Source organism: Eleginops maclovinus, chromosome 14, assembly GCF_036324505.1.
Source record: "Eleginops maclovinus isolate JMC-PN-2008 ecotype Puerto Natales chromosome 14, JC_Emac_rtc_rv5, whole genome shotgun sequence".
NCBI lineage: Eukaryota > Metazoa > Chordata > Actinopteri > Perciformes > Eleginopidae > Eleginops > Eleginops maclovinus.
The window spans coordinates 1,280,043-1,305,417 of NC_086362.1; the positions used below are offsets into that span (position 1 = coordinate 1,280,043).

Below are 25,375 nucleotides of genomic sequence, written 5' to 3' on the forward strand. Positions count from 1 at the left end.
AAATAGAACTGAATAACTCGAGTATTCTTCCTCTTCCTCTTGCTCTTTGTTTTCAGCATCAGGTCCTGCCTCTCCTCCTGTCATCAGTATATCAGGGGTCGACGGTCAGACCGGAGGAGTGGTGCTGCAGTGTGAGTCTGCAGGCTGGTATCCAGAGCCTGAGGTGCTGTGGCTGGATGCTGAAGAAAAGCTCCTCTCTGCTGGACCTCCAGAGACAGTCAGAGGTCCTGATGACCTCTATACTGTCAGCAGCAGAGTGACTGTGGAGAAGAGACACAGCAACAGCTTCACCTGCAGAGTCCAGCACCACAACACCAATCGCACCACACAGACACACCTCCAGGTTCCAGGTAGACCTCAGGATTAAAGCTTCCCCTGCAATGATTCTGTCTCACATGAAGTCCAGTTTTATATAAATGGTGTTTCTCTTTATTATTTCAGATGATTTCTTCATAGTCCCTTCTAGCTGCATTGCTCCTGTTGCTGTCAGCGTGTTGTTTGGACTCATGTTTGTGATCGCTGTCGTCCTTTTCGTCTGGAAATGGAGACAAAACATCAACGGTGAGCAAGACATAAACTGGATCTGTTTATATAATGGATTGAGCTGATGGCAATACACTACGCATATAAGTTCATATTCAGATTATGTTATGAGAAATGTCTTTTGAAAGTTCTATACTTTGGGAGACGGGGGAAATGAAAAGTGTCTCGTGTCGGGCTTTTAGTTTAACAGGTAAGAGTTGATAACTGATGAAGAGGCTTGGTTTGAAACACAACTTTGGACTGAAATATCTAACAAGTACTTTCCTAAAAACCTTTACATGATTATTATATGGAATTATATTTTATTTCACACAGAGACAAAGAGAAACCGTTTGGATCAAGTTGATGAAGGAGAAGGTGGACAGCTGATGACATCAGAAACTGCACCAGTGAAGGATTTAGAGAGACAAGAGGAAAAGAGCAAACAGGTAAGTGAAGAAACAAGACACCACTTTTAGTAGGACAGATAGAAAAACTCAAAAAGTAAAGTTTGATCTGAGTGAAAGGGTTGGAAATTGTACAAGAAGACACAGGATCTGCCAGAGATGCAAGGAAAGCATGTGTGATGGTGTGGTACCTTCAATAAGAGTCACTATTTATTCCCTCTAATAAATCAGTCTGAGCAGCGGAGGAGGGAGGAAGCAGAGAGAAAGTTCAGGTTCAAATTGTTAAAGACATTTACGTTTCTCCTCATTCTTTGGTTCTTCATGTTGTCTCTGCTCCTTCAGGTTGAAGGAATAAAACAAGTCCTCAGTGACAGTTAGACACCGAATGGATCAACGGACACCACCTTTACTTTATATCACTTTATCTCAGTCACATGTGACATAGAGCTCCAGCTCTCTGTGCTTATGTTTGAATAGTTATCTCATGCTGGAATCTCACTCTCATCTGAGTCCTCGTGAATTCCGGAAAGATCCAGAAAACGTGAACCTGATCATAGAAATATATTTCCAGAGGAGTTCAACTGAGCAGAGAATCATTCCTGTTGAATAATCTGCAATTCATGAGGAGAGAGATCCTTATCTGGAAATGTTAATTGACAACCTGACGTCTCTGATTGGACAGAGACACATATTAACTCTCACACATTTCTCCCTAGGCATAAATGAGCCAAGCAGCTAAAGCCGAAAGCTCCTCTTCAGCCTTTGGTTTCATAGAAGTTCAATCCAAACTCTCTTAAGGATTTCTGACTAAAGTAAAGCTTTGTGTATTTGTTCCAGTCGGGCAGAAAGTGTGAATTTCACCTTATTAAGAGACACAGTTAAGACCAACAATGGTGTGTGTGTGTGTGTGTGTGTGTGTGTGTGTGTGTGTGTGTGTGTGTGTGTGTGTGTGTGTGTGTGTGTGTGTGTGTGTGTGTGTGTGTGTGTGTGTGTGTGTGTGTGTGTGTGTGTGTGTGTGTGTGTGTGTGTGTGTGTGTGTGTGTGTGTGTGTGTGTGTGTGTGTGTGTGTGTGTGTGTGTGTGTGTGTGTGTGTGTGTGTGTGTGTGTGTGTGTGTGTGTGTGTTTCTCCTCTTCTGTCTCTGTCTCCTCTCAGGTGGAGAAACTGAACGCTGATCTCCAGAAACTCAGGGAGGAGAAGCAGAGGGAGAAGAGGAGCAGAAGAAGGAGAAGCAGAGGAGAGAAGAGGAGCAGAAGAAGGAGAAGCAGAGGAGAGAAGAGGAGCTGAAGAAGGAGCGGACAAAGATAAAAGAGGTTCATCTTTTACTGATGAAGGTGAGGGAACACAGAAAGACTTCCTGATTATTGTTGCAGCTCTGTTAGAATTGTTGTTGTTTGTTGCGTTTATAAAGTCCAATAAGGCAATAATTCAAACACTTTTGATGACATATTTGATGTTTGATTTGAATCAAAGAAACATTTTGAAATCAACATCTGTGTGTCCGTCAGGAAGTGGAACAGAAACAAACTGAACTATGGAAGAAGGAGAAGGAGCTGAAGGAGGCGCAGAGACAACTGGAGACCCAGAGAACAGAGAACAGGCAGCTGAGGACAGAGGTACACACACACACACGCACACGCACGCACGCACACACACACACACACACACACACACACACACACACACACACACACACACACACACACACACACACACACACACACACACAAAAGAGGGAAGAGGAGGCTGGGAAACATCTGAAGGAGCTGCAGGACAAAAACCAGGAGGTTCATCTTTTCAGATATTATCATTTATGTTATGAAGACATTGAACGACTGAAGTAGTTTTCTCCAGGAGGTTCTGTTCTCTGAATAAAGTTCAGATGTCTTCATCTCTCTTTCTCTCTGTTTGAGGAGCAGCTCCAGGAGGAGAAGACCAGGAGAGAGGGAGCTGAGAGAGAAGTGGAGGACACAGATCCTCAGAGTGATTCATCTGAATTTCATCTTGCCTCCGAGGTGAACCAACATCACCATGATATGAAGGAAGGAATTGCAAAGGTGGTGGAGTACAATTTGATTCAACTCTTACCTTCCTCTTCTCCGTGAGACGTTGATTTGTTTTGGAGTCTAAAGTGATAAAAGTCACCATGAGAGATAATCTGAGACAGCAGATGAGAAAGAAGTGAAGGACCAGAGAGATGTGTGTTCATATTGTTCCAGTTTAATCTTCTTCACAAGCTGTTGATATTTCACTCTGAGGAAACTCAACCAGACATGAAGACAGATCAGATGGATCACAGCGCGTCACAAACACAGGGATCAAACAGCTCAGTCTAAAGATGATGGAGGAATATTTTCTGTGTCTCCTTTAGTCACAGGCAGGAGGACCAGGGGAGCCGCTCCACACCCCCCACACTCAGACCTCAGACTCAGGATTTGATATTGAGGTCGACCAACATGGCAAATACTTCCGTCTGAGAAACACTTCAGCTCAGGTGATGTTTGTGATGATGGACTCTGCATGAGAGCTTCATACGTGTGAACACTGTCATTTATCCAAATCTCAAACCAGCTGTTTAACTTCAAGAACCCTTTCTCTGGTTTTCCTGTCATTTATAAAAAGTGGGTTCAATCCTCCATTTGTTAGTCCTTCTGTCTCTCACTCTCCCTCTCTCCCCTTATTTAACCCCCTGCAGGACAAACAGCTGGGACTCTGGGAGTTATATCTGCAGGTTAACACAAAACAACCCATCAAGTTCACATTTAAACAATCTTTCATCCTCCAGGCTGGAGAATCTGTCAGAGTGAGTCCTTCTTGTTTCTCACTTCATGTTGTTGCATTCTTCCTGCAATTATTTCATGATTTAAAGATTCTGCTTATTAACCTCTTCATATTTTACAGATGTGTGCACGAGGTTATGGTTCAAATTATTCTAACACTGACCTGAAGTGGAATCATCTGAAGCCCTGGAGCTCTGGAGACAGACTGCAGTTCTCTCTCTACAGCAACACTAGAGAGATCCAACATGAACTCTGTGTGACAATACCCTGAACACTCTAACTCCCCTTTCTCCTGCTCTCATGATGCTTATCTTACCCTGCATTTATCAACCTCTGCAAATATACTCCTGCTCTCTGTCTGTCTGGAGAGAAACAGCAGTTAATTAACGTTGAACTTTTGATCCTCTGACATTAGGAAAGAGCCTTAGAGGAAAGAGACCACATTATAAACATGATACATCAAGGACTGCATGACTGAGGGAACAACCACACATTTCTATGGAAATAAAACGACATTTACCTTTTCTGCTGGTATATTTCAGGGCCACTATCTATCTACTCTAAATTGAGCCAAAATATGATGATATTCTTGTGAAGACCAAAGGTCAAATGAATCAAAATCACAATGTGGGATGAACTAGAAATCTAAAGTTCACCTCCCCATTTGATATCCTATTTAAGATATGTATGAACAAATGTTTTATTTTGAAAGGTTCACTTCCTGTTTGTTCAACTTTGATATTTGCTTTGTAAAATATCCACTTTATATGTCTTTGATATGCAACTGGAATAAAGAAAAACATGTTTGGTATTTCTGATGATTTTCTGTCTTTTAGAAGCAGCTCAATATCAATAATATACATGCTAATGTTAGCATGTTAATAGTAAGAATGCTAACAAGCAGTTATTAACACAACACGCTTTTATTTTCCAGTCAGACTTATACAAATGCAACAACCCTGACTTGATATTCTACATTTCTACATATCACTAAATTATTCTTTAACTTACTCTATAAAACCAAGAGTGGTTAGTTCTCTATGCTGAGTCTCCTGAACCCCTCTTTTGCATTTATAAAAGCCCTTTCTGTGGGTTGTGTCTGAGAGCGTAAAGTATCTGTAGAGTCTAAAATAAAGCTCAGAACATCGTACCCTCAGCTCGCCTTCTAAAATAAATGCGTCAGTCAGTACCTCTGTGGTTTCACTTTGTCTCTGTGTGAGAAAGTCTAACAGCCGCTGCACGTACGATCATGGAACACAGAGAGGTTACACACCTTACACACAACCTGAGCTAAAGCATTAAAGCTCGTGGTGGTCATTATCTTGATGACCAGACTCTGATCTTTCTCATGAGTTATTTCTGTGTAACCCTGAGTTTCCCACAGTGCAGCAGTCCCACCAGCAGCAGCAGCAGAGCCACCATCACTACGGTGAACACAGTCCTTAAGACGAGGAGGACGTACAGGGAGTGATCCGAGGAGGGACACGTCTCTCTGTGAACAGCTGCAAACACAACACAACATCAATATATACTGCAGATAAATAACCTGATCAGGTGTTAGCTATGATGCAATATCTCACCTCTGACAGCCAGCCAGCTCTCTGGGGATTCTCCAGCACCAGAGATGCTGCACTTGTAGAGTCCTTCATCAGATTTAGAAACCCTGCGGATGTTCATGTTCTCTGTAGAGCTGCTCCTGATGAGGCGGCCATCTTTATAGAAATCAGCTGAGAGGACGGAGGAAGTCATTGTCTTGTTTCTGCAGCTCAGAGTCACACATTCTCCCTCCGTCACCGGAAGCACAGGACTCTCCAGGATCACAGAACCACCTGAACAACATCGGGATAAAACAGACACATTTGGAGGAATTCGAAGCAAAACATTTTAGATAATTTGGGCCGAGAGAATAAATATCCTCTTGAAATACTGTGAATAGTGGGGATAGTAACGTGCACAGAATGAATGAAATATTACAAACAAATAAAACAAAGATGAATAAATCAGAATAAATCAGAAATATAACGTAGAGCATCGTCTGCATAGAGGTTCATCTTAACCAAATGTCCCTTTATATCCCTGAGACAGCATCGAATGTTAAGCTTAGTCTCTGTGTGATTTATAATTTACTAATCCAAAAGGTTTCGTTGCATAGTTACCACAAACCTAGAATTGCAAGGTGGGTTTTACAAGGAATATACTTTACTTAATTCAGTAAATACATTTTCTATATTGTAAAACACATTATAAAATGTGAACAATACAAATTAATTACAACATAATAATTCATATATATATATTACATTTAAAATATGTACAGTTTATCTGAGTCAAAGGAAAAGAGCGTGGAAGTTTTCACAAAACCGTAATTATAATAAACATACCGGTGACGGTGATGTTCACAGAGTTGCTCTTCTCTCCTTCCTCATCCTCACACCAGTAAACCCCGCTGTCCAATGCAAAGGCTGATGTAATGGTGCAGTTCAGTGTTGATGAATCAGTGTTATAACAACCCTGAATTAACTCATTGTTATTCCTGAACCCTCTCAGAGCAGAGCCAGGACCCTCGCAGAGAAAAGAGAAGGGTGTGTATTCAAAGAGCTGCAGTCTCTCTGCAATCATCTCCAAAGCTGAGTCTGAGAAACAGAGACAGCAAAACACCTGATGAGTAAAGATTACTTGCAGAGCTGTGCTTTGAACCAGGAGAACTGGAAATCGCTACGCTAGAAGTTTTCACAATCTGGAACGTTTGATTTCATGTCACCTCCTATTCAAGTCAAAAAATAATCATTTTGACTACATTAACATTAGAGTACTCTGCAGAGACTCAGATACATGTACATGGATATTATCAGACTCTAACTTACATTTGGTTGGGAATGAAAGACTTAAACTAAGGAAAGCATTTTGTGAAGTAGTAGCAGTTTCTACCCACCATCGTTCTGCGTAGAGCTCTTCTGAACATGAACACCCAACAGAATGATCACACACGTCACTGCATATACAAACAGAGAGAACTGTCAATCAGCCACATATGTGTTAATATAAAAGAATCAATGAGAGTTCAAAGAAACCTGAGACTCACACAGTGTGCTGCAGAGCGCTGTGACCTCCATGATGTCTTCCTGCTGTCTGAGCGTCACACTGTGAGACACATAGAGATGATGTGAGTGAGAACTTCCTCTTCCTGTGCAGAGTATTTCTGACGCTGGGGTCAGACTCACTGTGGTTTCAGCACAGAGCTCTAGCTGAAACCTTCAGTTGACATGTGGCTGAGAACACCATGAAAAAAAAACCTAACTCAGGATTTATAGACAGTGGTAATGATGTGCTGTCTTTGTGCATGGAGGTGTTGCACAAAGACAGCAGTGGTGGCGGTGGTGCCAAATGCATAGGGACTTGGCCTGGGAAGCGGAAGGTCACCAGTTCAAATCCCTGAAAGACCAAGTAATACCGAGGTGTCCCTGAGCAAGGCAGCGTTCCGTACAAGGCTCCCTGGGCACTGTAGATAATGGCAGCCCACTTCTCTTAACACTAGGATGGGTCCCCTCTGTGGGACGGTAACGGGTGTATTGTTCTCTGATGTCATATTGAAAAAGTTCTACCCGGAAACCAGCCTTAATAATGTGATCATCTCCCTCACTAAACTGAACCTCCTGCTGCTGCTTTTCTGCATCACAGGCAGAAGGGCCGTGCACACTGCTGAAGACATCAGCACAGGGTCGGCCCATGGCATAAGCAGTATAGGCGAATGCTAAGGGCGCCTCCATGCAGCGCCGTATAGTGGGGCAAACAAAAAACGTCTAAAATCTTGCATAGGGCAGCAAATAGGTCAGGCCCTGTATACACACATTACCGTGGCTGCACAGCCTCAGGTCAGAGCTTATTATCTGATGGACATTCTGTTTCAATCAGTGTTACATTTTACTGATGAGCTGAACAAACACTAGAGAAGAAACAGCTCCATGAACACCACCGTGCAAGGCTGCTAGACCTTAGGAGGTATCATCTTAAGGACAGATAACTCTTCCTCTGCCACGTATCAGTATGTATTGTTATCAAACAGACTTTAATGAATACGTGTCTCGTGAAGGTTTTACAAGCAGAACAAATCATGAATGTAAAATCCCTTTCTAATTTAACGATGCACTTTTAGAGTGTCGGTTCACTTAAGCAGCAACACAACAGATGCTCTCACCTCCCTCTAGTGGTCTCACTGGGTCAGGGTTTTCATTCACCCTCCACCCCATCAAAGTGGAGGTGGAGGGAACTTCCCTTGTGTTGCTCATAATGTTGAAAGCAATTTATTGGATTAGACTCAGAACTATTTTAGTTTGGACTATTATCTTTGGAGAAGTTGATAGAAAAATATGTTTTTGAGGAAAGTGTTTCCAAAGCAAGCCCATTCACAGCCAGTCTCACATTATTCCTTAGGATTTGAACGAGGATGTAAAGGTTCCTATGAAATCTGTTTTCATTCTGTGTCTCTGCTCCTTCAGGTTGAAGGAATAAAACAAGTCATCAGTGACAGTTAGACACCGAATGGATCAACGGACACCACCTGAGGGACTCTGAGGGGACTCTGAGGGGACTCTGAGGAGGCTCTGAGGGGACTCTGAGGAGGCTCTGAGGAGGCTCTGAGGGGACTCTGAGGGAAAGGACTCTGAGGGAAAGGACTCTGAGGGAAAGGACTCTGAGGGGGCTCTGAGGAGGCTCTGAGGGAAAGGACTCTGAGGGGGCTCTGGGAGGCTCTGAGGGGACTCTGAGGGAAAGGACTCTGAGGGGACTCTGAGGAGGCTCTGAGGGGACTCTGAGGGAAAGGACTCTGAGGGGGGTCTGGGGAGGCTCTGAGGGGACTCTGAGGGAAAGGACTCTGAGGGAAAGGACTCTGAGGGGACTCTGAGGGGGCTCTGAGGGAAAGGACTCTGAGGGGGCTCTGAGGAGGCTCTGAGGGAAAGGACTCTGAGGGGGCTCTGGGGAGGCTCTGAGGGGACTCTGAGGGAAAGAACTCTGAGGGGGGTCTGGGGAGGCTCTGAGGGGACTCTGAGGGAAAGGACTCTGAGGGAAAGGACTCTGAGGGGACTCTGAGGGGGCTCTGAGGGGACTCTGAGGGAAAGGACTCTGAGGGGGGTCTGGGGAGGCTCTGAGGGGACTCTGAGGGAAAGGACTCTGAGGGACTCTGAGGAGGCTCTGAGGGGACTCTGAGGGAAGGACTCTGAGGGGGCTCTGAGGAGGCTCTGAGGAAAGGACTCTGAGGGGGCTCTGGGGAGGCTCTGAGGGACTCTGAGGGAAAGGACTCTGAGGGGGGTCTGGGGAGGCTCTGAGGGGACTCTGAGGGAAAGGACTCTGAGGGAAGGACTCAGAGGGGACTCTGAGGGTTTGGATAGTTCACTTTAGTCTCAGTTATCTCAGTGGCTCTCAAACGGCTTGGTCACCTTTTATGTGAACAATTATTTCCAAGGCACCTTTTGTGTTCACAACATGAAGTAACATCTTCTGTTCACAAACATTTCAAATGGAAATATTTGGTTTAAAATGTTGGAGAAAAAATTTTTAGAAGGTAAAATATAACTTCATTATTTCATCTATGTTGATGTATCTCCGAGGGAAATATTACATTTGACTCCATTCAGTTTAATTAAACACATGAATACTAAATATAATAATCCAAAGAAAGGATTTGTTATCATAAATTAAACAGCCTAGCATTTTACAACATCATATTAATGTTATGTTTTATATCTGTATATTATTTATATTTCCAAAGTTTTTATTTTATGGTTTATCTTCATGCTATCTTTTACTGTATTTTCATTAATATTTTTTCTCACCCTAACCATCCGGCAGCCGGAGGAAGACGAACTAGGTGAGTTAAAAAAATATAATTCAGTTAAACAAATAAAAACAATACAAACAAATACTGTTACATCTTATTATCAGAATAGTGTTTTGTAGGATGTCATGTCATTTGGTCATGGCCCTTAAAGGAGTCACCTTTGTTTTAAGCCTTTTCTTTTATACTATTGGGTTTATGTTTTATCCTGAGTTGCATCATTTATATCTAAGTAATGTTATTGTGATATGTTACAGTGTGCTTTATGAACCACTGCTGTTTGATTCCGTAATGCATCCTGTTATATTGTTAATGTCCTCTTTTTGTTTCCAGCTGAGAGTCCCAGCTCCGGTTTCTGCCCTGAAGACTGGAGAGAGTTCAATGGCCGCTGTTTTCTGTATGTCCCCAAAGCGATGAGCTGGAACAAAGCTGAGGTCAGAGAGGAAGAAATGTGCACGTTTAGCATTTATTATAATTATAATGACATAAAATACCATATCTTATTACATTTCTATATGAAAATTTGAAAACACCAAAGTGTAATAGAAACTATTTTAAAAAGTATCACAACCTTTACCAACAACAATAATAACCACTATATTAATAACTACATAATATACTATATTACTTCAGAGAAGTAGTATATAAATATATATCAATGACTATAATTATTATATTATAACAGTATAATTGTAATAGAATAATAATGTATGAATAAATACTTAATAATATCAATATTGTTTGTAATTGCATCCTATAGAGCTCCTGCAGATGATGTCATATATGCTGGTCACGTGACGAGATACGACAGGGGCAGCCATTTTGGCAGTCATCGCGGCAGTAAATTGACAGGCACTGGCAGACTGTCAAGGATGGTGGATAACTGCTGTGCACCAGGTTGCACAAATAGGCGTGGGAAAAAGAAAGGTGTATCGTATTATCGCATTCCTAAAGACGCGGAGAGGAGGGAGAAGTGGATTGGAGCGATTAAAAGAGCCAGGAGCCTTCAGAAAAAGACTGAAAGATGGGACCCCCCGGCCGTTGGCTTTCGCTTATGCAGTGATCACTTCATATCAGGTGGGTGAAGGAATACAGTACAATGCTACAAAAAGTTTCTGGTCAGTTTAATTAAATTTAATTAGTTTAATTTAAGAAGTAGCACCCAGTTATTATAGCTAACGGACACTGTGATGTCCCTTTTTAACTCAACAAGTGTGGCTCTGGCGCAGCCTAGCCAGTTAGCAAGTTAGCTTGTAGCAAGCTAGTGGTAAACAAACCCGTGTTGAAATATTCCTTCTTATTTTGTAGGGAGAAAGAGTGATAATCCGTTGAGTCCGGATTTTATCCCCTCAATTTTCGATTACCTTCCATCTCCAGAGAGATGAGTACACTGATGGAAAGCTTACAAGATAGCTGTGGATGTCTGCGTAGCGCAAGTCGGGTACATCGTCTTCAGAGCAGGAGGTTATGCTCTTGAAAAGCACACCGGGTGAATTATATGGGTCGCTTATATTTAATCTCTCTAATTTTGTACTATAAAGCCGAATTTCACTTGAATTAAAATGAGAAGTATACTCGCTCGGTAAGAAAACACTGGCACCGGTGGTCATGTTGACTGCCAAAATGGTGGCTCCCAACCAAAAGTCACGTGACCGCAGGAGCTCTATATCAAAGAATATGAAAATACTAAATGTATATAAGAAAACATTAAGTGTATTCCATTTAAAATCTGGTGCAAATGTCCAGTGGAAAGTAACGTTTGGGGATGAAAAGTGAATGACTAGTTGATCAATAACAATGGGCAAACAATTGGCAGCATTGTAAGAAAATTAACACAAAGTAATTCAAGTCTTCTAAACAAGACAATCTTCGAGGTGTTTTTCAGCTGCACTTCATATTAAATTAAATATATCGTTTTATTGAAGCAGGAAACTTAAACTTTGGTTCAGTCACATGACTTCCTCTCTGCAGCTGCTGGTTCAAGGTCAGCCAGTCATGTCGCATTCAAGAACACCACGAACGAAATGGAAATTACAGAATCTCATCAGACTCAAGAAAAAGAAAAAGAAAAGAACAGCTTTAGCGTGAAGGTTAAAGTTAGTATTTGTAAAGCACATGTTAAGACACAAAGGCAATTCAAAGTGCTTCATATAGGCATTCACCACATCATAATTAAAGCAACAAGTGCTTCAGTGGTTTATAGGATCTCCAGATAGGCAGCATTTAAAAGAAAGGTGTTTAACTAAAAGAAGTAGTGTCAAAGAATGATCGTTTATGAAGAGTTACTTGAGGGTTTATTTGTTTGTGTTGTTTAACTACAAAACAATGTGTCAGTCCAAAATAAATCCCAGCCACCGTGAACGCACCGCGGCGAAACCGAAAGTAGTACTGTGTGACGTCACGGCAGCTGTTGGTTCTACTGACCAGATTTAACCGAGGCTGGCGGAGGTGGTTTGTTTTACCGGAAACGTTTCACCGTTAGTTGAGCAGGAAAGAGCCATCCAGCCCGCGAGGCTCAGCCATGTTTCGGCCGGTTCTCCTGGTGGCTGCTGTGCTGATTCTTTCAGGTAAAAGTGTTAAAGTTATCGTCGACATTTTGACCACGTGGGTGTGGATGTGTAGTTTCTAGTGAGAGGCATCTTAACCTGTTCCTCCTTTGGTACTAAAGATATGTTACAACACGCCATGCCGCAACATTAAGAAGTGAAAAGGTGCACAATTTAGGATGATGAGTCCCTTTCTGACATTTTCAGGATCAGAAAGGACAATGTGGACAATTCTCCTTCTGATAAATAAGCAATCTGTCCAATCCAGATGATCCAGAGTGCTATAAATCTTCATAATCGACCAAAATTCACCAAAATAAGTTCTTAGGGACTACAAATGGGGCCTCTTTCTGTTCAAAATTGCTGTTTTTGATCTTGAAAATGTCAGAAACTGATTCAGCATCCTCAATTATCCCCCAAAACAGTCCAAAAGGGTGTGTTATGTAACTAGGAAGTGCTTAAATGCTGCGGGTTAAAGACTCATTCCTGCACCACTCTATTCAGGTCTTGATTAGTTAGCAGCCCTAGTGTAAAGTATTTTGTTTTGTGTGTTCCCAGCAGAATCCTCGGTGCACGGCTCTCCGGAGAAGGTGCACGGCTCTGCTGGCGTCACCGTCGTTCTGCCCTGCACTTTCCCTCCCAACGACGTCTTCCCGACAGTGGAGTGGTCCAAGAAAGACCTGCAGTGGGGGATCGTCTTCTTGTACCACGACAACTGCGAGGATCACGAGATGAAAAACCCAGCCTACGGTTTCCGGACGCAGCTCTTCATGGGACTCATGAAGGACGGGAACGCCTCGCTGAGGATCGCTGACGTCCAGCAGGCGGACGCAGGAACGTACCGCTGCATGAAGAAGTGGAAGAACAGCGACAGAATCATTACAGAGGTGGAGCTTGTTGTGGGTACGTTCAGTCTATGGTTTGTGTATGGATTATATTTGGTAGACAGAACTATTTCATCTCCCCTCTAAAGTCAGAACAAATGTCTGAATAAGCCCGATAAGCAGAGCGTCTTTATGGAGCGTTCAAATCCCACTCCTTGTTTTTTACAGAAGCTGTTCCCGAGCCGAGGATCACCGTCATGCCTCTGGAGGGGGGAGGCGTTACTCTCGAGTGCGAGGCGACATGCTGGGGGCCGAACCCGGAGATCACCTTTCTGGACAAATATGGAGAAACCCTGCCTGCAGATGAGCCCAGAAAAGATTTCTCCAGAGGATGTGACAGCGTGCACCGGAGAGTGACTCTGCAGGACGCTGCCGGCAGGTCCAGGTGTTGAATTCTATCAATGCTGTGAATCTCTGACACGCCTGCTTCTGCGAACAAATGGGGATTAAGACTTTCTGAAAACAAACATACTTTATTTTGACTCCAGGGTCACATGCAGAGTTCAGCAGGAGGAAACCAACGAGACCCGAGCGACGGAGCTCCTCCTTCCAGGTAAACTTAGACCTGAACCTGCTGTTAGTGAATCCACTTATTCTACTTTACTCAAGAACAAGACCTGAGTACTTCTACTTTACTCAAGAACAAGACCTGAGTACTTCTACTTCGACTCCCTGTTTCTTTTGTTTGGCTGAATGAAAGTCAGTACTTCAGAACCTCCTCGTCTGAGTTCCTCTTGTTCATCATTTGTTTTTTATTATTTTCTTTTTTCCAAAGGCACAAAGAGAGTAAAGGCTGATGGTAAGTACAAACATATATAGAAAAGAAAACCAGGCAGTGCCAGATCGATCAGCATCACATCCAATGATCTCCTGTCTGCTTCAGTGGAGTCAGAGTCTTGTGTCCCCCCCGCTGTCTACACTGCAGTAGTGACTGTGCTTCTGTGTGGATGTGGAGCTTTGGCCGTCTTACTGTGGAAGAAATATCACACAACTGGTAAGTCAGTCACTAACACTCAGACAACCATGCAAAGTATTGGTATTACCCATGAGTGCTTTGCACGACAAAATCCACAGTACGAACACGCAGACTGCCTCGTATTCCTGACAGAACGTGGTGCAGAATAAATAACAGTCTATCCATCTGATGTGAGCAAAAGTGTGAAGCTAAAAAGAAAGCTCTGGAAGACTTTCAACGTGAGGGAAGCTGCAGGAAAGACATGAATCAGCACAGAGATGCATGGGAGGAAGGACAAAAACTCACTGACGGTTCATTTTGTGTTATCACGCAGCGGCTGGAGGGTCCTCGGGGGAACGTGCAGCTCACAGAACTCCTGAAGATCTGGGTCTCCTGGAGAGGGTCAGTGTTGAAAATGAAAACATGGAAAATGCCGCCATTGAGAAGCTAAAAAAAGAAGTTTGTAAACTAGAGGAGGACAACTCTAATCTGACGGACAGATTGAAGGTCTTTCAATTAAAGACTCACAAGCTGGACAAAACTATCAGCACTCTGCGTAACTTCCTCAACCAGCCGCTCCGCTACCCTCCTGAAGCTGACAGCGTCCCCCTGATAGTGGGAAACCTTTCCGAGGGAAACCTGCCCGAGGGCGGTGAGCCGCAGCTGAACAGCTACCTAAGGCAACGTGTTCCTGAAAGCTCTCCGCGTGGGAGGAACGCCTGACAGTCCTGAATCCACGCCTTGATACAGAATGATAACACAATATATTTAATATCCAAAGCTCATCTTGCACAGATTTAAAAATGTGGATTAGTTGTGAATTCAAGCTAAACTTCTTGGTGCGATGTTTGGAGTTAAAGTAAGCAACGACTTTTGGCCTCAAATGTTTTCGTTTTAAGGTCTAAATGTACTGTACCGCACAACGGCCCATTTCAGAAGAAGAAGATATACTTTATTAATCCCTTACAGGGAAATGTCTCCTTACAGTGCTGTAAAGTACAGGAGTATTAGCTAAATATACACAGTGCCAAAAGTATAAGCAGACGTGATGCAGAATATTATTATGGTTATTTTTTGGTCCCGTTTCTATTCCTGCTCCTCACCTGTTCCCTGCTGGACCACCAGAGGGCTGCACAGACCACTGACTGCTTCAAGAGGGGCTGAAAACCTTCCCTTTATTAACTTTTTTAACGATTCTAAGTATATTATGACCCTTGTTGCCCTTTGGGAATATTTTAACTATGAAAGGTGCTTTAAAAAAATTCAATCCATCATTATTATCTTGTGTTTTTGTATGTTTTAAGTGACTGAGTGGAAGTAAAGAGTAGCATTGAATGAAAACACTTAAATACTTCCCACCACTGAATTTGTGATTGTATTATTTTTTATTTGACTTCTGTGCTTTTACCTTTAATGTGAAGTATTTAGTTGTCTGCAGGTTGTTTCACGATGGCTGAATATGTTCGGCACAAACTGTATTTATTTTAAATGTTGTATATTGTAATGTCAGGGGGTTTAAAAAGGCTCTGCTTTTATAAAAACAATACTATTTTGTATGTATATTCACTATTTTCTGGAATAAAGCACTTTTTAATAACTGAATTCACTCATTCACTTATTCGACACCGTACTGACCGTACACGTGATGATGGATGAACAGCGCCCCCTGGTGAGTAATTGCATCATTACATTTCTTTCTTTTTTTACACTTTTTTTTTTTAAAGAAATGCAGTAAATCTTGAAATATATTATATCTTACTTTATTGGTGATTTACTTGGCTGTGTCTTTTCTTTTCCTTCAGGGGAAAGATGCAGAAAGTTCCTATTCATTTCCTGTTGGATTCCTGGAAGAGTAGTCAACCTGCTGCGAGATCAGATAGGTCAAACTTGATAATAAAATACATATTTTTATATTGGAAAAGCTTGTTGTGATCTTGATGACTGGAAAAGTATGACCTGAAAGTTCAGAAGTACTAGAAGCCAAAAAGCTGCGTTATTTCATTTAGCATATCATGTGATTTAATATGCAAAGAGTGTTAAATAATAGGTAAACCAAATGAGGAAGAGCATTTTGAGGTATTGCTCACAAGCAGCAGCCTCCATGACACGTGATGTGTGTGTGTGTGTGTGTGTGTGTGTGTGTGTGTGTGGCTGGAGGAAGTAGGTGAGGTGTGTGTAGAGACAGGATGCAGCTAACACCGCTCTGCCTGATGCTCTGTGAGTACAAACCACTAAATGTGATTTCATTGTTTAATGTGTTTATTAGAGGGCTGTTGCGTCATCTCCAATTAAATCTCAAAACGAGCCTTAATGAGGGTCTTTCTGTTGCCTGTTATTAAGTAATGTTGTTATTCAGGGGCTTCAGTATTTAAATTATTCACTCGCTCTCGGACGTCTCTTTGTTTTATCCTTGAACCAAAAGAGACGCTTTGATGCACATTTACAGAAAATAGGTCGAGTTTAAATGTACTGATTTGCTTGTAACAGAGAGGAAACCCGACCAGGTTAAAACTGCTCATCGTACGAAAGCACGATTGTTAGTTATCGTCGTCTTTTTCCGGCTTTCCTTTTAAATTGCTTTATTTTCACACTTTTTATTGATTTATTATTTTTTATATAATTACATTTTTAGTTATAATTTATTATGTATTTCTCTTTTCTTTAATTCATAATTGTTTTAGATTTGTATTTATGAAACTTTTTTTCGTTTTATTTTATTCTTTTTTAAATGTATTATATATTTAAAGTCATTTATTCAATAAGTATCTATTATTTGAATTCATTCCTTTATTAATGATCATTTATTGGTTAATGTGTATGTTATATGTTCTTTTTATTTCCTCTGTCTCCCCCCCCCCCCCCCCCCCCCCCCCCATGCAGCCTGTCTCCGGGTGAGTCCCGACCAGTCTCAGTTCTTCAGGTATGACTCGTTCTCTCTGAGCTGCGAGGATCGGCTGTACGGCACCGACTGGACGTTGAAGAGGAAAACATCGGTTGGGGGCGTCCGGCCCTGCAGCTCCGGATGGGGGACCACAGCGTTAGGGGCGAGCTGCGACGTGGGGACCCCCTACCCGTCCGACACCGGGGTTTACTGGTGCGAGTCCGGTGACGGGAGGAGGAGCAACAACAGCATCAACATCACCATCACCGGTACTGAGCAGAAACCAGAGCAGGGGTCGGTTCATTGCGCAATACTCATTTCTCCGTCCTCCACAGACCGCCCGGTGCTCCTGAAGTGTCCCACCCTCCCGGTGTTGGGGGGGTCGGACGCGACGCTGCGGTGTCAGGCGGAGACGTTTTCCTCCGAGCACACGTTTCACTTCCTGAAAGACGGCCGCTTAATCAGCAGCAGCCTCACGGGAGAGATGACCATCCGCGGGGTTTCCCAGTCCGATGAAGGACTTTACAGCTGCAGCATCCGCCAGGTCGGGGAGTCCGTGGGCAGCTGGCTCTCTGTTGAAGGTGAGGACTATCTGTTGACCCCGGCAGGACGAGAGACACACGGGGGTCCTGCTTTGTAATAAAAAACACTCAATTCTCAGCAAGAAGAAAGACACTCTTCCGTTCTTCTTCACGTTGTCTAAGGTAGATTGGTTGGTTTGTTTTTCTCCACAGGTTCTACTTCAGCTCCGACTACAGATTGCTGTCTGGTTTCTGTTCCCCGGCTGATGTGTCACCTGGTGGTGGGAACTCCTTTCCTGCTGTCCACCATCTTACTGGTACTCATTTACCGTGACAAGAACAGAGGTGAGGAGAGGAAGTGACCTCGGTTTAAACTTGATATGTGATAGAAAAGCTGTAGTTCCTTTATAGCCCAACATTAGCCTCCTTTAGCTTAGCGGTGGGGACGTCATGTGACCGTGCTGTACTTCCTTTATAGCCCAACATTAGCCTCCTTTAGATCAGCGGTGGTGACGTCATGTGACCGTGCTGTAGTTCCTTTATAGCCCAACATTAGCCTCCTTTAGCTTAGCGGTGGTGACGTCATGTGACCGTGCTGTAGTTCCTTTATAGCCCAACATTAGCTGCCTTTAGCTTAGCGGTGGTGAAGTCATGTGACCGTGCTGTAGTTCCTTTATAGCCCAACATTAGCCTCCTTTAGCTTAGCGGTGGTGAAGTCATGTGACCGTGCTGTAGTTCCTTTATAGCCCAACATTATTTTGGCCCATGTCTTTTTTTAGAGCGCGTTTCCATCGCTATGAGACCCTAAAACACTTCTCTCACATAATATTATTGTTAAGACACAGGTTTAACTATTATATTCCCTGACACGTGATTTCTTTCTGCTCGCAGCAGCTCGGACTGGCGCTGAGAGAAGAGGCAGCAAAGAAGTCATCATGGAAATAGTTGTAAGATCCTAACAAACCGGGAAACATGGGGCTCTGCTCTACGTACACCACGGGATTCATGGAGATCCGTTTTTATCGCTAGTTCCTGAAGTAAACATACTGTTTGGTGAACTTTGTGTAATTTGTGCATTATGTCAAACATTTCTTTTATTTTGAATAAATGTAGTAAAAAGGATTTTCCGGAAGCGCCTCCATTGGACTCCTTTGTTTATTATGGAACACTCGCGCTCCTATTGGCTAGAGCACAGACTCATTGTGAGTGATAGGCTAAGGGGCGGGACATCTCGAAGTGGTTGACCAATCACAACAAATATATTTATATATATATATTTAAATGAAATAAAAAAATGTAATTAAAATGCGGATACTGGAAACCAGATTCTCCTTCTACACAAAAACAGAGAAAGGCGTTCATCGTCCTCTTGTTTTGTTTTGATTAGAAAAAATACCTCAGGAGGAAAAAAGCCCATAACGCTGCTGAAGATGAACAGGAAGTGGAAGGTGTTAGTGGGTTTAGTTTCCGTCCTGAACCCGGGGTAAAACAAAACACGTGAAGTTTTACCCCGTCCAGAAACACAGCCCCTCTCTAGTTGTCCGAAATCGACTCCAAAATAACCCAAAATCTTCTTATTTTCCCACACTTTATTAATCCTGATTGTTACAACACGGTGTCAGTGATTTCTTTATTACTTAATTGTTCATTTCCTGTCTGCGTTGTCAGTCGGGGTGAGACTATTCATAGTGAAACTAAGTCGGGGGTTTTCTGAGAAATGGAAACTCGGACATTGTGCTGCTATAAAACCACACAAAGGCCAACAGATGCACCAAAACTATGTATGAATATTCTCTTCTCCAACAATATATTCCAGGTCTCAGATGTAAACAGAGCCTGCCTCTGATTGGCTGAAACGCCAAACAGATCATCCCATAACCCCCTCTGTTTCCTAAAGCTCTGAGTCTGTGTCTGTAGGGTTAAATGCTAATGAGCTGAGAGGTGATTGGTCTAAAAAAACACAACAGTGCTCAAGGAGGAAGTCCAGGTGATCAGGTGGACGGGGCTTACCTCGGTTGGTTATTGGCTAATGGTTGCACAACCCCAAAAAACATTGTGACATCACAGAGGGGCCTTTAATCATGTATTTTAATATCAACAATAATCACAGTTCAGCATGGCTCGGATGGTTCATAAATTATTAATTCATCTGAAGGTTTGATAATAATATAAAGAAGGCATTTATCTATGTAGTGCTTTTCAGAACAGATGTTATTCAGTGTAACCTTTCACCTGAGGTATCAACAATAGCTTGGACATAAAATCACGATCAAAACAGATACACAAATATAAAATGCGTACCATCAAGATTATGGCATCATTTTTCACATGATGGCAAATTGTTCATTAGACTTTAATTATTTCATGGTAAGAATAGCCGCCACCTGCAGAAACTAGGAGGTCAAGGTGGAGAACGCAGCAGAACTTTCCTATAAATGGCACCAAGCAGGAGTGTTTACCGGACCACCTGATCCAAAATATCTATGTGAAGTAAAAAGCGTCTCTCTGATTTGCACGCTGTGTAGATGTCCCGTTTTTGCCTCTCCTCTCGTACCTATAGGACACACAAACAGATTGTATTTGAATATGCATGTGGAGCATTCCCTTTTAATATTGCAAATAAAACATGTAAAGAAAAGTCACAATATTTGTTGTTATTTATTTTACTGTTGTCGATTATCAAGGAAAAGTCTTACATGATGATCCGGGAAAAAGTTAACTTGAGAACAGTTTTGTGTTTTTAGTCTGTATGTTTTGTGACTTACAGACCCTTCAGTATTTCCTCAGAAGAACAGAGAGTACAGTAACGTAGACATGGCCAACATCAGAGTCAACACAACCTAAAAGAACAAGAGAAGAGATGACTAACCATTCCTCCGTGATTTATCGGGATCCCAGAATAAAAGAAGGAATGAAGGACGATTAAAAAAGGTGTGAAATCTGAAAATAACCTTAAAGGAGCCGCTTTTAGTTGAACTTACCCCAATAGTTGAGCTGCTGTGGCTGCTCGTCTGTGGGAGAAAAGTAAAAATATATTCTCCGGGTGATCCATCTTTTCTTTTTTGTGTTGGTGAAAACTACACGGGTCTATCTGATTTTTTGTTGTTGTGGTTTTAAGTAAATTTATGAACAGAAAAATGTGTTAATGGCGTTTTTTACTCACAGTACGGGGCTGGACTTGTGTTTCTCCTTCAACCGCTGAAATAAAAGAATAAAGGTGATTTATTATTTTTAATTCAAGGCTTATTTCTTATTATTTTAAGGATATCGAGGAAGTGTGTACATACAAACAAATGATACATTTAGTTATACATTTTTATATGTACAGTATTTCATTTACTTAGTTTTGTTCGTTTTTTTATTGAACCTTATTCTTCCTAATTCACTTTGCACATTGTGTTTCTATTTAGCAGTTCTTTGTCTAAATTCAATATGTTTTCTTTATTGTTTAAAATGATTATAGAAATGATCTTGTTACTGTTTTTTTGAAGGCACAGTAGGCCTATAGATACTGTTATTATTTACATACATGTCGAGCAATGAAAGCATGACTTACTGTCATTAACGTAGAGTTTTGTAGAGCAGATTTTTTTAGGTTCCCCCATTACAACAATGCAGCTGTAGGTCCCAGCATCCGATTTCTGCAGCCCTGAGATTTTCAGAGGGAGGTTCCAGCTGCGGAGATCCCAGCTGTCGCCAGCAGACGCGCTGCCTTTGAATCGTTTGCACTGATCAGCGGGAGAAAAGTTTCCGCTCTTGTAAACCAGGGCATAGTGTTCATCGTTGAATTTCCATTCAACAGATTTGATTTTCTCCTGCAGATTTTCATTGTGGCAGTCCAGAGTCACGTTCTCTCCGACAGTTCTGTTTTCTGTTTTGACTGTAAATATCTAGTCAGCTAACATAAAACCCAAACGGTTTTGAAATGTCTTTTTAAATAGAGGCAAAATAAAATCTATGTTGGACACAGGCAGCAACCAGGAAGAGAATGAGCAGCCAATGGCACGCAATCACCACTAAAATCCACAAAGCAACCCCAACGAGACGAACCAGGAACAAACCCCAACGAGACGAACCAGGAACAAACCCCAACGAGACGAACCAGGAACAAACCCCAACGAGACGAACCAGGAACAAACCCCAACGAGGCGAACCAGGAACAAACCCCAACGAGACGAACCAGGAACAAACCCCAACGAGACGAACCAGGAACAAACCCCAACGAGACGAACCAGGAACAAACCCCAACGAGACGAACCAGGAACAAACCCCAACGAGACGAACCAGGAACAAACCCCAACGAGACGAACCAGGAACAAACCCCAACGAGACGAACCAGGAACAAACCCCAACGAGACGAACCAGGAACAAACCCCAACGAGACGAACCAGGAACAAACCCCAACGAGACAAACCAGGAACAAACCCCAACGAGATGAACCAGGAACAAACCCCAACGAGGCGAACCAGGAACAAACCCCAACGAGACGAACCAGGAACAAACCCCAACGAGACGAACCAGGAACAAACCCCAACGAGACGAACCAGGAACAAACCCCAACGAGACGTGCAACAGTTTTTTAGTTAGCACTTTGTGAAAGCATTTGAAAAAAATAAAATTGTATTCTTCTTTTTGTTTTACTTACACTGCACCACTCCTGGCTCTGTTCCTGTGGGGGGGGGGGGAGAAGGGTTGTTTCCATTTAATTTGACTACCTTTCAGAATGGATGGTAGGTTATATATTTGAGCTGATGCACTATTTCATGTCTTGTGTCTTTGATTCTAATTTCACTGCATGTTGTGTCGTGTCGTGTCGTGTCGTGTCGTGTTGTGTTGTATTGTGTCGTGTCGTGTCGTGTCGTGTCGTGTCGTGTCGTGTTGTATTGTGTTGTGTTAATGCGCATTTCAGGAAGCAATCCTACCTTTGCTTTTTATCATCAAAATTACAAGCAGTCCAATCAGTCCAATCTGTATATTTCTCCACTTCATGTTTTTCTGTTGGAGAAAAATAAAACTGCGTCACCTTATGAACAACTTCCCCCTTCAATTATGAAACTCAATTGGCTTTACCTCTTGCCAGTGTGTTTAAGATGATGGATTACTCCCAGACAAGGGGGATTAAATGTAGTCCAAAAGTTTCTCCAAAAATAAGAAGATATAGCAGGTAAGACGTGTAGCAGCGTCCAACTAAAACAGGATAGGTAGGATATTTCCTCTTCGAATGTGAACGTACAACCACTCCCTACCAACTGCCTCTCAGTGACGTATGAATGGGGCTTCACAGTTTACAGCTGGACGAGGCTGTTGTCACTTTTAGCAAACCAGGTTTCAAATCAGCATCTCCTGGAGACAAAATAATAACTAAAATAAAACTGCAATGGCGTTTCCTTTTTATCACCTTCTTTTAGTTGGATGTTTAGAAGCTGCTAAGCTTTTGCAGCAGTCTGTAAATAAACAAAGCTTTATGATCAAATGCGCACGTTCACCTTTTCCTACAATAGACTGGCTGGCTTAATAGGGCCTCTTTAAGTCAGAAGTCTGAGTACTACTTGGACTTTCACTAAGAGTACTGATGCTCCTGAGAAGTTGACTTTACGTGGTGAGGTTTTAAATGCAGGATGCGTACAGAGAGGTACTGGTTCTTTTACTGATGTTAAAGCTCCAAACATTTCTCCCACCTGAACCCACATCTATTTTCAAGGTTTCAAGGTGTTATTGGTCATATGCACAGCAGATGCAGCGTATGAAATGAAAATCTTATGTCCCATGCTCCTCCAACAACTCAACATACATGGTGCAGATAAGATAAATAAAATAGTGCAAAAAGAGAGAAGAATATTTACAATAACAACAATAAAGATTTGAGGATGTGAAATATATACATATGTGGAATACATTGAGAGTATTTAAACACTTTACTCTGTTGAATGAGGAGGTATGGACAGATGCATATATTACGTATAACAGATATACAGTATGTGGCAGATGTGTATAATATATAGATATGTGTAATATATAGATATGTGTACTATAAACAGATGTGTATAATATATAGATATCAGTGACGTGCGGTGAGGGGAGACAGGTGAGGCCGTGTGTCATCATGAAAAGTAAATGAAGAAATAAATGTAATGATCATATTTATCCAGTTGTTTGTATTATAAAGTTATTTTCCTTTTAATTTCACCAGTTTTACATTATTTTGATCCAAAATCGCTGAATTTTCATATTCACGTTCAAACACTGAGAACGGCTGCTCGGTGAGGCACCAACCTGCTGACATGCTATACAGTGAGACTGTAACTGCTGTCTGTCTGTATGTCGCTATTAAAATGTTCAAACACTCTGGCTATATTAACTAATGTCCATACTTTAGCTGGTGTATATAATATACAGTGTTTTTTGTCAACTGTATGTCTGTAACGTGTCTCTTGTGCTGAGCAAAACCGCTGCGAAGAGAGACTAGGTGAGGCACGCAGTTCTCCTGCCTCATGGCAGGGGGTGCTAGTGAGTCCAGTGATTCTTCGTGCGCTGCAGAATAAGTGACAGCGAGCTAAAATGTACAGTTAAGTCAAGTGCAGTCGTTTGCTTATTTTTTCGTCTCGCCTGACCCTACTTTTAGAATTTAATTACATGTGCTTTATTGAGTGATACAGTTTTTATATGTGAAGACTGCTGATTTGGGATTTTAAACATAACACCATTAACTGCTGCCATTCAAATAATGAATAAGATGCTCTAAGGTTCAAATCTGATTGTGATGACGTCAGTGCCTCACCAGCCATGAACTTCACCGCACGTCACACACATATATATATATATATATATATATATATATATGTATATATATATGTGTGTGTGTGTGTGTGTGTGTACTATAAACGGATATGTATAATATATAGATATGTGTACTATAAACAGATACGTATAATACAGTGGGGCAAAAAAGTATTTAGTCAGCCACCAATTGTGCAAGTTCTCCCATTTAAAAAGATGAGAGAGGCCTGTAATTTTCATCATAGGTATACCTCAACTATGAGAGACAGAATGAGAAAAAAAAATCCAGGAAATCACATTGTAGGATTTTTAATGAATTTATTTTCAAATTATTGTGGAAAATAAGTATTTGGTCAATAATTAAAGTTCATCTCAATACTTTGATATATACCCTTTGTTGGCAATGACAGAGGTCAAACGTTTTCTGTAAGTCTTCACAAGGTTTCCACACACTGTTGCTGGTATTTTGGCCCATTCCTCCATGCAGATCTCCTCTAAAGCAGTGATGTTATGGGGCTGTCGCTGGGCAACATGGACTTTCAACTCCCTCCAAAGATTTTCTATGGGGTTGAGATCTGGAGACTGGCTAGGCCACTCCAGGACCTTGAAATGCTTCTTACGAAGCCACTCCTTCGTTGCCCTGGCGGTGTGTTTGGGATCATGGTCATGCTGAAAGACCCAGCCACGCTTCATCTTCAGTGCCCTTGCTGATGGAAGGAGGTTTTCACTCAAAATCTCACGATACATGGCCCCATTCATTCTTTCCTTTACACGGATCAGTCGTCCTGGTCCCTTTGCAGAAAAACAGCCCCAAAGCATGATGTTTCCACCCCCATGCTTCACAGTAGGTATGGTGTTCTTTGGATGCAACTCTGCATTCTTTCTCCTCCAAACACGACGAGTTGAGTTTTTACCAAAAAGTTCTATTTTGGTTTCATCTGACCATATGACATTCTCCCAATCCTCTTCTGGATCATCCAAATGCCCTCTATCAAACTTCAGACGGGCCTGGACATGTACTGGCTTAAGCAGGGGGACACGTCTGGAACTGCAGGATTTAAGTCCCTGGCGGCGTAGTGTGTTACTGATGGTAGCCTCTGTTACTTTGGTCCCAGCTCTCTGCAGGTCATTCACTAGGTCCCCCCGTGTGGTTCTGGGATTTTTGCTCACCGTTCTTGTGATCATTTTGACCCCACGGGGTGAGATCTTGCGTGGAGCCCCAGATTGAGGGAGATTAGCAGTGGTCTTGTATGTCTTCCATTTTCTAATAATTG

At 42.2% G+C, this 25,375-nt stretch overlaps 4 protein-coding genes across 20 annotated transcripts in view; 2 read left to right on the forward strand and 2 right to left on the reverse strand.

The window, feature by feature from the left end:
* The window catches only part of LOC134876181 (butyrophilin subfamily 3 member A2-like), a 28,086-nt gene extending 23,568 nt beyond the window's left edge, over positions 1-4,518 (forward strand). Inside the window, exons 3-9 of one of the 7 annotated variants that reach the window (XR_010167361.1) lie at positions 57-350; positions 442-561; positions 859-971; positions 2,083-2,240; positions 2,436-2,543; positions 3,299-3,421; positions 3,623-3,710. Coding sequence is in view for 3 of the 7 variants with exons in the window: in XM_063901087.1 (XP_063757157.1) it covers positions 57-350; positions 442-561; positions 859-971; positions 2,844-2,984; positions 3,299-3,421; positions 3,623-3,730; positions 3,829-3,978 (1,049 nt within the window). In the remaining 4 variants the exon portion in view is untranslated. Of the gene's footprint in view, positions 1-56; positions 351-441; positions 562-858; positions 972-2,082; positions 2,262-2,435; positions 2,544-2,843; positions 2,985-3,298; positions 3,422-3,622; positions 3,731-3,828 lie in introns of those variants that run through there. The other 6 variants (XR_010167362.1, XM_063901087.1, XM_063901089.1 and 3 more) reach the window with 6 other exon arrangements.
* The window catches only part of LOC134876195 (low affinity immunoglobulin gamma Fc region receptor III-like), a 40,344-nt gene extending 33,443 nt beyond the window's left edge, over positions 1-6,901 (reverse strand). The window contains exons 1-4 of one of the 5 annotated variants that reach the window (XR_010167366.1): positions 6,790-6,892; positions 6,640-6,699; positions 6,089-6,340; positions 5,288-5,536 (exon numbers count right to left, since the gene is read on the reverse strand). Coding sequence is in view for 4 of the 5 variants with exons in the window: in XM_063901115.1 (XP_063757185.1) it covers positions 5,288-5,536; positions 6,089-6,340; positions 6,640-6,699; positions 6,790-6,820 (592 nt within the window). In the remaining variant the exon portion in view is untranslated. Of the gene's footprint in view, positions 1-5,287; positions 5,537-6,088; positions 6,341-6,639; positions 6,700-6,789 lie in introns of all 5 variants that reach the window. The other 4 variants (XM_063901115.1, XM_063901114.1, XM_063901113.1 and 1 more) reach the window with 4 other exon arrangements.
* A 5,032-nt stretch (positions 6,902-11,933) lies between these two features.
* LOC134876281 (uncharacterized) lies at positions 11,934-18,446 on the forward strand. The gene is made up of 11 exons (XM_063901269.1): positions 11,934-12,104; positions 12,642-12,986; positions 13,136-13,352; positions 13,456-13,520; positions 13,743-13,766; positions 13,851-13,961; positions 14,257-14,639; positions 15,725-15,740; positions 16,803-17,384; positions 17,538-17,669; positions 18,219-18,446. Exons 1-11 carry the CDS (start codon positions 12,059-12,061, stop codon positions 18,281-18,283), a joined length of 1,986 nt encoding a protein of 661 aa, XP_063757339.1. The 5' UTR covers positions 11,934-12,058; the 3' UTR covers positions 18,284-18,446.
* Positions 18,447-19,394: 948 nt separating this feature from the next.
* Positions 19,395-22,572, reverse strand: LOC134876224 (uncharacterized). Of its 7 annotated transcripts, none has more exons than XM_063901173.1 (9): positions 22,395-22,572; positions 22,247-22,319; positions 21,970-21,993; positions 20,881-21,052; positions 20,488-20,522; positions 20,306-20,335; positions 20,125-20,164; positions 20,021-20,042; positions 19,395-19,878 (listed from the first exon to the last, which is right to left on the reverse strand). In XM_063901173.1, exons 4-9 carry the CDS (start codon positions 20,927-20,929, stop codon positions 19,806-19,808), a joined length of 249 nt encoding a protein of 82 aa, XP_063757243.1. In that variant the 5' UTR covers positions 20,930-21,052; positions 21,970-21,993; positions 22,247-22,319; positions 22,395-22,572; the 3' UTR covers positions 19,395-19,805. The 7 variants fall into 7 exon arrangements, 5 of the variants coding, with proteins under 5 accessions (XP_063757243.1, XP_063757240.1, XP_063757239.1 ...); XM_063901170.1 differs by having other exon boundaries at positions 20,488-20,513; positions 20,881-21,204; XM_063901169.1 differs by having other exon boundaries at positions 20,881-21,204.
* Between the last annotated feature and the right edge of the window lie 2,803 nt (positions 22,573-25,375).